This window comes from Mastomys coucha, unplaced genomic scaffold, assembly GCF_008632895.1.
Source record: "Mastomys coucha isolate ucsf_1 unplaced genomic scaffold, UCSF_Mcou_1 pScaffold22, whole genome shotgun sequence".
Classification (NCBI taxonomy): Eukaryota; Metazoa; Chordata; class Mammalia; order Rodentia; family Muridae; genus Mastomys; species Mastomys coucha.
In genome coordinates, this window is record NW_022196905.1 from 138,257,187 (window position 1) to 138,270,238 (window position 13,052).

The 13,052-nt window shown below is 40.2% G+C and overlaps 1 protein-coding gene across 6 annotated transcripts in view; it reads left to right on the forward strand.

Moving 5' to 3' along the window:
• Positions 1–38: 38 nt before the first annotated feature.
• Pms2 (PMS1 homolog 2, mismatch repair system component) overlaps positions 39–13,052 on the forward strand; it is a 24,488-nt gene continuing 11,474 nt past the window's right edge. For 3 of the 6 annotated variants that reach the window (XR_004109668.1, XR_004109669.1, XM_031338652.1), the window contains exons 1-9: positions 39–132; positions 1,951–2,090; positions 3,559–3,645; positions 3,780–3,882; positions 5,020–5,203; positions 6,736–6,903; positions 7,580–7,677; positions 9,962–10,061; positions 12,425–12,509. Coding sequence is in view for 4 of the 6 variants with exons in the window: in XM_031338652.1 (XP_031194512.1) it covers positions 110–132; positions 1,951–2,090; positions 3,559–3,645; positions 3,780–3,882; positions 5,020–5,203; positions 6,736–6,903; positions 7,580–7,677; positions 9,962–10,061; positions 12,425–12,509 (988 nt within the window). In the remaining 2 variants the exon portion in view is untranslated. Of the gene's footprint in view, positions 133–1,950; positions 2,091–3,558; positions 3,646–3,779; positions 3,883–5,019; positions 5,204–6,735; positions 6,904–7,579; positions 7,678–9,961; positions 10,062–12,235; positions 12,264–12,424; positions 12,510–13,052 lie in introns of those variants that run through there. The other 3 variants (XM_031338653.1, XM_031338654.1, XM_031338656.1) reach the window with 3 other exon arrangements.

Here is a 13,052-nt window from a genome sequence, read left to right on the forward strand (position 1 = left end):
GGCGGACCATATGTCAAAAGCAGCCAATGGGTGGCCCAGGAGACGCGTCTCGACGAGAGCGGCAGCGCGAACTCTCCCGCGGTGGCTGTGACTAGAGGAGTAAGCACCCATGGAACAAGCTGAAGGCGCGAGGTGAGCCGGGCTTGCAGTCTCAGGCCGCATTCTTTAGCGTTCCAGGTATCCCGGCCTCTGGAAAGGACCGGAAGTGGCTGAGGCGCTAGGCAAGCTCGCGGACTCAGAGAAGCGCTGGGTCGGGTTCCCTGTGAGGACGCTGATCCTCCCGCCACAGGCCGTGGATTTGAAACCTAGCACGAAAATAAATCGCAGTAGACAGAATTCGTTTCTTTTTTTTATTTTTTACTTTTTTTTTTGAGTCTTTATACTTGAAGACTTGGAGAGCTCACGCTGATTTTGCAGTCAATAGGATTTTTAAATTTTATTATATTGCTGTGCTTCTGTGTATTTGGTATCGTGTTCACGGGTGGCATCAAATCTGTGAATCACATCCTCCAAGGCCAGCACGGTTGCTCTCGGTGACAGATTTGTAAATGCAAATTTGCTGTCTGTGTTTTAACATTGAGATTTCCCCCTGAGATCCTCTGCAGTTGGAACTTAGAGACGAGTGTAAGTTTTTGTTTTGTTTTTTGAGGTAGTGCTTTGAACTCAGGATCCTCCTACCTCAAGCACCTGAGGTTCTGTGCAAGGTAGACCGAAGAGAAAATAGGTTGGTTTGTTTATTTCATCGGGGTGTTTGGAAGTCTAGTATATGTCATACCATAAGGAAAATACCCCAAAATTTTTACCGCAAGGATGAACCTGTGCCCTATTATACTTTAATGGAGCTTTTCATAGCCAGAAAACTATTTTTACTGTGACCATAGGGGAATTAGTGATAGTAGATTGGAACTTTGTCATTGCTAGATTTCAAACTTCATATGATAGGCAATGAGCACCACTAAAAATTTAAACCTTAAGATTTTTTTTGACCGGATTTGTAATTACAAAAAGAAATTGATGGGAATCAAGCTGCACCTATAATCCTAGCACTAGTTGGGTGGGAACAGAAGACATCAGGAGTTTATAGTTACCTTTAACTATGTAGGGAGTTTGAGGCCACCCTGGGCTACATTGGACCCTGTGTCAAAACGAACAAAAAGTAAACCAAAACTGGTGGTAGCAATCAGGATAGATTGGAGGCAAAAAGGTGATTAAACTAGGAAAGAGACTTAACCAGCTGAGTGTGGTAGTGAGGTAGGACTATCATTTGGAGTCCGAGAATGAGCTCTTGTCCCATAGCAGTGTAGACAGCATGGATTTGGGTTCAGTTTTCCTTTTTTTTTTTTTTTCGGTTTTTTGGTTTTTCGAGACAGGGTTTCTCTGTATAGCTCTGACTGTCTTGTAACTCACTCTGTAGACCAGGCTGGCTTCGACTCAGAAATCCGCCTGCCTCTGCCTACCAAGTGCCGGGATAAAGGCATGCGCCACCACTGCCCAACTTGGGTTCAGGTTTCAAAAGCAATTATGAGAGAATAGTTACATAGTTGGGAGATGTCAACCATTTTTTTTGTCAACCAGTATTTCTCACCAAACTTTGACTTTTTAAGAATTGTATAAAAAACTAATGTTGCTTTATTCAGCATTTCAAGAATGAGGAACTCTGTGTTGTAAATGCTTATTGATCTGTCCCTTAAGGGATACAACAGGTCTCCTACATATAGATGCATGAATAATTAGATTTTTCAATACCAGATAGTTTTAAATACATATTAATGGATGTTAGATTGTAGAGCATTCATGTCTGCAAGTGAAATGAGTGTGCTTATATAATGAATGAGTGGGTTAGGCTAACTGGTTACAGATCAGTCATTTACCAAGATTAAAGTCAGAGTGGAAACACATTATCTGCTTTGTCTAAGTATTTACTTTGTGTTTTGTTACTGTTTTGTTTAGTACAGAACGTGCTAAGGCCATCAAGCCTATTGATGGGAAGTCAGTCCATCAAATTTGTTCTGGGCAGGTGGTACTCAGTTTAAGCACTGCTGTGAAGGAGTTGATAGAAAATAGTGTAGATGCTGGTGCTACTACTATTGGTAAGTTTGGAAAACTTTTCTTTTTTATAAAGATTAATTTACTCATTTTATATATGTGAGTACACTGTAGCTGTCTTCAGACACATCGGAAGAGGGAGGGCATCTGATCCCATTACAAATGGTTGTGAGCCACTATGTGGTTGCTGGGAATTGAAGTCAGGACCTCTGGAAGAGTAGTCAGTGCTTTTAACTGCAGAGCCCATGTCTCCAGCCCATGGTTTGGAAAAGTTTTAAGCAACAAGAAATAATCATTCATGTTATTTATTTAAGAAACATTAGTACATTATTAGAAAACAAATACTGCTACACAAATTATTATTATTATTCTCGACAGACTGAAAACATATGTACCACATTTTAATTTGGTGAATTAATGTGTTTGTATTGACATTACTAACAGAAATATGGATGAGGGATTATTTACGGGATCAAGAATGATTCAAAAACAACTGTATTACTAAAACACTTACCCCAGCTTGAGTGATGAGCCCTGAAGGCAGCTTTTAAGAAACTCAGTAAGCCTTATAGTTTCATCTTCCCTGGACTCGTGACATTTATTTGTCTCTGGAGTCTCACAAGCCCTCTTGCTCCTGGAGAGAATCTTTCAAATCAGGCAAAGCTGTTATATAACAATTTTGTGCCAGATATTTAGCTATGGAATAAGAATTTAATTATATCGTGTGTAGGCATTGTGCTAAGAATTATACATGGATGTCTTATTTAGTGTGTGGACTATTATGATTTGGGAGTTACAATCTCTGTCATACAGAAGAGAAAACTGAGGTACCAGCAGTTTAATTATATTGAGGCTATAAAGCTCAGAACATATGATCCAGGAACTCTGATTGTGGAGCCTGTTCTTATAGTCTTGGTTGTGAGCCTAGCTTTGCTGAGCCATTGCTCCAGCCCGAGCCTGTTCTTAATGACTATGTTAAAAGTGTTCTTTTTGAGGGCTGGAGAGATGGCTCAGCAGTTAAGAGCACCAACTGCTCTTCCAAAGGTCCTGAGTTCAAATCCCAGCAGCCACATGGTGGCTCACAACCATCCTTATCGAGATCTGATGCCCTCTTATGGAGTGTCTGCTCCTCTGGAGTGTATGAAGACAGCTACAGTGTACTTACATATAATAAATAAATCTTTTTTTTTTTTTAAATTTATTCCTTTTGAAATAGTAATAATAACAATAACAATGATAATAACAAACCAGCTATTTAATCTGAGCTTACAAGGAGGACTTTCAAAAATAAAACATGTAGGGTTAGGGTTGTGGCTCCATTATAGAGTGCTTGCCTAGCATTTATAGTCTCCTAGGCTTGATCTTCAGTGCCACACACACACCTTAGAATGACAGTAGTATCTTTAAGTAAAAGTATAGGTATGTCTGCTAAGTTTGCGTTCAGTATGACAGATATTGTCAGCATGTTAGCATGGCTTAATCACTAAGAACGAAATATATTGACTTTTTTAGATCTAAGGCTTAAAGACTATGGGGTGGACCTCATTGAAGTTTCAGACAATGGATGTGGGGTAGAAGAAGAAAACTTTGAAGGTCTAGGTAAGATAAATGTTCCTAATCATGAAGCAGTCATTTCCATGTGACTCAGATGTTTGAGTTATACTGTCTTACACCACATCCTGTGATAGATGTCACTGAAGACATTTTGGGCCTTTCTTCCCACTGTCTTTCAGCTCTGAAACATCACACGTCTAAGATTCAAGAATTTGCCGACCTCACGCAGGTTGAAACTTTTGGCTTTCGGGGGGAAGCTCTGAGCTCTCTGTGTGCACTGAGGTGATGCATTATTCTCATTGGATGCTATATGTAACAACTTCTGCAGACCAAGAAGCATGATGAGAATCCTTATTATTTATGCTTTACTACTGAAGTATCTTGACTTCTAGCTTCTGAATTCTCTTTTATCTGATTGCCAACCTAAGGAAATTACTGAAGTATGAGAAATAGAGGAGTGAAATGAAGCAAATTGTATTATAGAAAAGTCACCACCTTTCTCAAAGCACTTAGTAACCTTTAGAGATCACACAGGCTAGGGTTGTAGCTTAGCCGCAGACTGCTTGCCTACAATAGATGGATTCAGCCAGTAGCACTGCAAAAGTAAATAAAGTAATGCATACATGATACATTATGAGTACCGTTAGTTTCAGTCCTTCAGTTTTTAGGAAAAGATTTAGTGAAACCCCTATTTTAATTAAGGTGAACCTATACATTTTATATTTTTGAATTATGTGTTTGAAGTCTTTGTAACAGTTCCACTAGTAAAAAGAAAGAAAGAAAGAAAGAAAGAAAGAAAGAAAGAAAGAAAGAAAACAAAACTGAGAAATAAAGCTTTGAGAATAGAATTTGAGATTTTTTGTTGTTTTGCAATTCAACCAAAAATAATGAAGTTTTTTAGAAAAAAAACAAAGCGTTTATAAAACTGTCTCACCATCCTTTAGGGGCCAAACTTAAGGCATTGTGGTGATTCTTTACTCAGTTAAAACCTTAATTGTCTGAGAATGTGACCATTTTAAGAAAGTTATGAGCTGGGCACTGATGGCTCATGCCTTTAATCCCAGCACTTGGGAGGCAGAGGCAGGTGGATTTCTGAGTTTGAGGCCAGCCTGGTCTACAGAGTGAGTTCCAGGACAGCCAGGGCTACACAGACAAACCCTGTCTCAAAAAAACAAAAAAAGAAAGGAAGGAAGGAAGAAAGAACGAAAGAAAGAAAGAAAGAGTTCTGAGAGAAAGGAAAGGGAAAAGGTTTTGTGTACGTTTTGTGAGTCCGTATAGTCTCCACACACAGACCCTTGCAATGCTAGGGCCTGAAGCATGGTTGAAGCAAGTGCTAAGAGCCTGCTCTGCCTCTGAGCTACATGCTAGCAAGCCTACTGCAGCTCTAATGGCCATGTTGTCCCTGACACTCTCTTACAGTGATGTCACTATATCTACCTGCCATGTGTCTGCAAGCATTGGGACTCGACTGGTGTTTGATCATAATGGGAAAATCATCCAGAAAACTCCCTACCCTCGACCTAAAGGAACCACAGTCAGCGTGCAGCACTTATTTTATACACTCCCCGTGCGTCACAAAGAGTTTCAAAGGAATGTTAAAAAGGTATTGGTAAATTCACCATCCCATTCTTCACAAATTTTACTAATGTAGCATATAATTAAAAACTATTATCAGTTAATTTTTTTTCTTTTAATTTAAAAATAAAAATTTTTGAGACTTGTCTCATTATGTATGGTCTGGTCTTGTTATCTCTTAAGTGGGGGAATTACAGGTGTTTACAACCATGCCCAGCTGTTTTGTTTTTAGACAATTAGGATCATGCTATATATACTGTTACATCACTTGGAACTGGCTCTGAAACATGCCTTTAAAATTCTCTTACTTGGGCTGGTGAGATGGCTCAGTGGGGAAGAGCACCGACTGCTCTTCGGAAGGTCATGAGTTCAAATCCCAGCAACCACATGGTGGCTCACAACCACCCGTAATGAGATCTGATGCCCTCCTCTGGTGCGTCTGAAGACAGCTACAGTGTACTTAACATATAATAAATAAATAAATCTTTAAAAAAAAAAAAATTCTCTTACTTGAGGACTGGAGAGATGGCTCAGTGGTTAAGAGCAGCCATTGTCAGTTCTGAAGGCCAGTCTGTCAGGGGCATTTTCTCAGCTGAGGGTTCCTATTCCCAAAGAATCCTATCCTGTGTCAAGCTGGTAGAACAAGTCAGTAAGTAAGCACCAGAGCTACCATGCTCAAATAGGTCTGTATGTTAGTCTCTATAGAAGGGTGAAATTTCTTATAAAAAAAAAATCAAATAAAGGAGCCAGGATGATGGCACACATCTATAATCCTAGATTCAAGATATCTGGGCAGGAAAAAACTCAAATTGTAGGGCCATCTTGAATCATATGCAGAGATCATGTCCTTAAAAAACAAGAAGACTAAATTTCCAAATGAAGCATTCTAAATTCAAAAGACATGCATAGTTTTGTTTTAGTTTTTGAGAGAGGGCTCCACTTAGTTGTCCATGCTGACCTGAATCTCATGGCCTTCCTACTTGACTCTCCTGAGTTTCTAGGGTTATAGGTATGCCCCACCCACCTGGTTTAGAAATGTTCTTTGTGGTATGTGGGATACATGCATGCATGTGGAGGCCAAATGTTAACACCTTGTGTCCTCTATCACTTACGCCTTATTATTGGAGTCATAGTATTCCTAACCCTGGAGTTCATGAGTTTTGCTAGACTGGCTGGCCAGCAAATTTTAGAGAGCCTCCAATTTCCACCTTGCCAATGCTGCAAATTCCAGGTGTGTCCCACTATACCAAATGGTAAGGCTCTGGTACTCATGCTCGCCCAGCAAGTATTTTACTGCCTGAATTAGCTCTCTGTCCTCTAAAATGTACTTTTTGATGATGGAACGCCTGCTGACCTGCCAAAAATGAGAAGACAGTGACTAAAAGCCAGAGCCAAGCTTTATAGCATGCATGGGGACGATTCTGCACAGATCCTTGTGTTGAAGATGTGTCCCTTATTTTATTTTCAAGGCCGTATAGAACCCTGAGTCTGATGTTATAAGTTTAGCCATACAGTTCCTGTAAGATCAAAGTAATCTTGAGTCTTGTATTTCTCAAACAGGAGTATGCCAAAATGGTCCAGGTCTTACAGGCATACTGTATCATTTCAGCAGGCGTCCGTGTAAGTTGCACTAATCAACTTGGACAGGGAAAGCGGCAACCTGTGGTGTGCACAAGCGGCAGCTCTGGCATGAAGGAAAATATTGGGTCTGTGTTTGGCCAGAAGCAGGTAGGGGCCAGCCAGCTACTGGAAAATGTTTGATTTTCAGATTTATTGTTTTAATTGTGTATATGTGTGTGCAGGGGGTGGGTATGCACATGGGTGTGCTGGTGCCTACAGAGGCCAGAGATGTTGGATCTCCCTGGAGCTGGAGTTATAAGTGACTGAGCTCCTGACATGAGTGCTGGGCACTGACTTGGATCCAATGGAAGAGTATTTGCTCTTCACCTCTGAGCTGTCTCTTCAGCCCCCAAGAAGTGGGGCTTTTGTTGTTAGTGGTGGTGGTTTTTTGTTCTAGTAATTGTAGCAGGTTTTGTTGTCCTTCACAGAGACTAAAGCCCAAAAAAGAGATATTTAAGTACCCTATAGCTAAAGTTAATGTCTGGGAACTGAAGAATTTTAAGATTTTATTTTTTAGAAAATAAAATACTATATCCTTTAATATTCTCTGTCTCTCTGAAAAACTTAGTGTCATCAAGTAGAAGCTTGATGATTCACTTTTCTAGTAGACAGATTGAAGTCATTATAGCACTGTAAAATAGTTGTCAGGGTTCTTTGGATCGTATTTTTTGTGTGTGTGCTCTTAATGAGGCATAGCTTACCCTGGAAAGAAACCTTATTTTATCTTCCCTGAAGTTTGGTACTTCTGCCTTAGGAAGTAACCATTACTCTTGGTGTCTTTCAGTTGCAAAGCCTCATTCCTTTTGTTCAGCTGCCCCCTAGTGACTCTGTTTGTGAAGAGTATGGCCTGAGTGCTTCCAGGACTCCACAGAATCTTTTCTAGTAAGTACACTGATTGCTGCCAGGAAAACTACAGCCAGGTTTCCTCAGGGTGCTATTTATTGTGTTTGCTTGTTTGAATAGTGATTCTAAGGTGTGGAATGATTGTGTACAGCTAAGAAAGAGTGGATAACAAAAATTATGGCTTAATTCAGACAGTAGGCTGAGTGACTGGTATGTTTAAAAGGGCTTTCTGGGGGCTGGCGAGATGGCTCAGCGGGTAAGAGCACTGACTGCTCTTCCGAAGGTCCTGAGTTCGGATCCCAGCAACCACATGGTGGCTCACAACCACCCACAATGAGATCGGACCCCCCCTTCTGGTGCGTCTGACGACAGCTGCAGAAAATTACGCCAGAGCGAGCAGGGCCGAAGCGAGCCTGAGCAGAGGACCTGAGATCAACAGCAGCCAGACACATGATCGAATACAGTCATCTGTACAGCTACAGTGTACTCATACACATAAAAAAAAAATGAAATAAAATAATTCCTTAAAAAAAAACAAAACAAAAAAAAAAAGGGGGGCTTTCTGTTAAATTAGTCTACTTTGAGTTAAAACAATTTTTAAATTATCCTATGTATAATATTTGACCTTGGGATATATTAAAGTTGCCCCTCTCCATTATGTTTCGTGTAGGAAGTCTAGACACTTCCATAGGGAGGATTGTCCCAGTGAGGGTCTGTATTGGTTACTTCTACACTTGTGTTTTGGCTTACCATAAAATGGCAAAAATGGTGTTGTAATCTGCTCTCTATTGCTGTGATAAACACCTGACCTAAAGCAGCTGGGGGAGAAAAGGGCTTATTTCCCTTACAGCTAAAGTTGTCAAGGGAGGTCAAGGCCAGAACTAAAGTGGAGACCATAGAGGAACCCTGCTTACTGGCTCACTTCCCACGGTACTGGCTCACTTCCCACGGATTGGTCAGTTTGCTTATACACCCCAGGCCCACCTGGCCAGGGTGGCACTACCAGTAGTGGGATGGGCCCTCCCTCACTAGTCATCAATCAAGAAGCTGCCCCACAGATGTGCCCATAGGCCAGTCTGATGGACACAGTTTCTCACTTGGCAGTCCCTCTTTCCAGCTGATTCTGGTTTGTAGACAAGAACTAGTCAGCACAGATAGACAGGCCTGTATGTGAAGGTGTTTAACTTTGCACACAGTCCTGAGGTGGGGCTCATGCAGAGCAGGAAACTCTACAATACCTCACATACTTTCATATAGGTTAATCTTTAGGAATGGAAATATTTTGTTATATTTTTAATTTTATACTTATAGAAAATGAATTCTTTTCACTCTTTGTCTTTTTGTGTGTGAAAAATTATACAAAGGAAGCTGACTAAGCAGATTTTGTTTGCATATGTGTGTGGAGCCCAAAGATCCAATTTCTAATGTCATTGTTTAGACACCATTCATCTTGATTTTTCTTAAAGATTTATTTATTTATGTATTTTACGAACATGAGTGCTCTATTTGCATGTATGGCTTCATGGCAGAAGAGGGCATCAGATCCCACTACAGATGGTTGGGAGCTACCATGTGGGTACTGAGAATACTGAGAATTGAACTCAGAACCTCTAGTAGAGCAGCCAGGCAGCCAGTGCTTTTTTTTTTGAGACAGGGTTTCTCTGAGTAGCCTTGGCTGTCCTGGAACTCACTCTGTAGACCAGGCTGGCCTCAAACTCAGAAATCCACCTGCCTCTGCCTCCCAAGTGCTGGGATTTAAGGCGTGCACCACCACCGCCTGGCTCAGCCGGTGATCTTAACCACTGAGCCATCTCTCCAGCCCCCTCGCCTTATTTTCTGAGATGGGGGTCTCAGTGGCCTGGATTTCATCAAGTAGGCTAGGCTGGCTGGCCAGTAAGACCTAGATAAGTGTCTGCCTCCGCCTCCTCAGCACTGGGGTTTCAAGTGTGTACTACCATGCTTGAATTGTTTTAACCTGGAGACTAATCAGGTCCATGTGTTTACACAACACTTTTACCAATGACTTAGCCTTCTTTCTTTTTTAACAAGGTAAGGGATACGTGACGGATTCTGTTCCTGTGAAATTTGCCCTGATGAGTGGGTCACTAGCTGTTCTATTCTGACTTGATTTTTAAGAATGTGCCCTGTGCTAAGCTGGATACCATGGCACACACTTGTAATCCTAGCACTCAGGAGGCTGAGGCATATGATCATGAGATCATGAACTGCATGGGGAGACTCTGCCTCAAAATGGGAAAACATGTCACGTGTTGTTAAAATTGTTTACATGCCGTTAACTGTCCTTCCTGTATTCCTTTGACAGCATTTCAGGCTTCATTTCACAGTGCACACAAGGTGCTGGGAGGAGTGCAACAGACAGACAGTTTTTCTTCATCAATCAGCGGCCCTGTGACCCAGCAAAGGTATTTTTCACTGTCTGTTTGCTTGCTCAGTTTGAGACAGAGGCTTATGCAGTCCTCTTTGGCCTCAGACTTCACTCTATAGCCAGGGATACTACCCTTGAACATCTGATCCTCCTTTACATCCACCTTCTGAGTGCTGGGATTATAGATTTGGACTACCAGGCCTGGTTTATGTGGTACTAGTAATTAAAACCAGGACTTCATGCATGCAAGGCAAACATTCTACTAACTGAGCTCTCTCCACATTACTTCATAACTATCTGATACAGGTAATTTGCATGGAAGTTGGAACTGACAGAGAAACATGCCTTTAAAATTATCTTATTTGGGGGCTGGAGAGATGGCTCGGGGCTTGACAGTGCTGTCTCCTCTTCCAGAGGTCCCAAGTTCGATTCCTAGCAACCACATGGTGGCTCACAACCATCTATAATGAGGTGCCCTCTTCTGATGTGCAGGCATACATACAGGCAGAATATTGTATATATAATAAATAAATAAACCTATAAAAAAAAACTTATCTTATTTGGGAACTAGAGATATGGTTAAAAACAGCCAGTGTTCAATTCCCAGCACCCACATGGGGGCTCAGGACTGCCTGTAAGTCCAGTCTCAGACCTTCTTTGGTCTCTTTAGACACTACACACATATATGACACATAGACATATATACATGCAAACAAAACATCTACACACATGAAAATGAATGATACATATTTTAAAATTATGCACTTAAGAAAGTTTAGTTTCAGTTCACTTATTATCATAGAAATGATCACTACTAGAAAAAAGCAAACATTCCCAATCATTATCTAAACTTTTATTACAGACTGACCACATGCATTCATCTATGTTTTTTTCTCTTCCCTTTGTGAATTTTACAGGAAAATGAGGGCCCAGGTTTAGCTCTGCCTTAGACAGAGCCAGTTATCCAGTGTCCGTATGAGGTTTTAATGACTCGGCTCTGACCTCTACATTCTCAGCAACAGTGACTTTTGTGACTGCCTTCTGAGTGTGACCTAATTTCTGCATTTTAAAATTAGTGTGATTTATCTCTAATGTCATTTAATAATTGCATTGTAATTTCATATAACTGTAGACCTAAGTACATTTGAACATGTGTTACAAACATTGAACTATACCTGCATTCTATTCCGTCCATCCATCCACCTATCTACTTACCTCTCAGTCTGCTTACCTCAGTTTCTAAAGTACTGGGATTGTAAGTGTACAACACCATACCTGACAGAAGTAATCTCTTTGGATTGGAAAGATTCAGTTTTAGGAGTGTATTTATCTAGTCACTTTACCTATTGAGCCCTTTAGTGAGGTGTGTTTGTTCTTGACTGGAATTCTACTGGGAAGGCTGAAGTAAGAAGATCAAGAGTTTGAGGATGGCCTGGTCTACAAGGCAAGCCCCTGAAACAAACAAGTTCCTTTGAAGAATATGAGGAAACTTTTTAAATAGTGTATATATTTGTTATTTTGATTGTAGAGTATCTTTACGAGTATGTGTATGAATATATGTCTATATTTACATGTGTATTAAGACATCAAATTGTAGAGGTTTTTGTTGTTTTCTCAATGCTGAGTATTGAACCCAAGGTCTCCCACATTCTAGGCAAATGTTCTATCACTGAGCTATATCCTCCCTTTACCCTCCTCCCCCGCACTCCTGTCTCACTAAATTACCCAGGGTGACATTGAGTTCACTCTAGCCCAAGCTGGCCTTGAACTTTCTATCTTCCTGCCTCAGCCTCTTTAGTACCTAGGATTGCAGACCTATATGTTAAAGCCTAGCTAGATTCTATACTATTCTATACTGAAGGCTATGCAGTTTATTGCATATCAATCATACATTAATAAAGCTGTAAGTGGAGCTAGGAATGGCCCAGTTGATAAAGTGTTTGCCTAGTATTCACAAAGCCTTGGGTTCTGTCTGTAGCACTGCATTTAAACATTCTTTATTTTTAAGATTTTATTTATTTATTTTATGTATATATGAGTACACTGTAGCTGTACAGATCGTAGTGAGCCACCATGTGGTTGCTGGGATTTGAACTCAGGACCTTTGAAGAACAGTCAATGCTCTTACTCACTGAGCCATCTCGCCAGCCCATATTTAAACTAGGAGTGGTGGTGTATGCCTATAATCCTAGCACTCAAGGTGGAGGCAGGAGGATCAGAAGTCCAAGGTCATCCTTAGGTAAGCTACATAAAACTCTATATGGAAAAAATGCTTTAAAGCTGTGTAAGTTTAGTAAGACTTAGCAGAAAGAGATCCCTTTGGAGATGGATTAGAATAGTAAGTTGTTAGAACAGTGAATGGATGGAACATATCTTTTCTCAACTTTGTTTCTTACATAGGTCTCTAAACTTGTAAATGAGGTTTATCATATGTATAATCGGCATCAGTATCCATTTGTCGTTCTTAACGTTTCCGTTGATTCAGGTAAGTCCCATTAAGGTTTTGATAAGAATTTTGGCTTATTCTAAAAAGAATAAAATGAAATTATAAAGCTCTAATATGACAATAGAAAACAGCTAGTAATCATGCAATTTTACATTTTATACTGACCATACTGTATTCTATTTGAAACAATGTTCATTGTACTATTAGGAAATGTAACTTTAAATGTGAACAAAGGGAGTAAGAATGTTTATAAGTTCTCCTTGATTTTGAAAAGAATTAATTTCACATGTATCTTTTTTTGATTGTCAAATCCTAACTTATTTAGATCCACATTTTCTAGAAATTTTGATATATGTATATGCCTTTCTTGAAATAGTCATGCCCATTCACACATGTGCAAGCAAGCACTCATACACATTAACATTTGTGGAACAAAATAATTTTTTATCTTTATTGCCAGATGTGAACATTTTATTTTCAATGTCATTAAAAGTTACTTTTAAAAAAACAGCCGGGCAGTGGTGGCTCACGCCTTTAATCCCAGCACTTGGGAGGCAGAGGCAGATGGATTTCTGAGTTCGA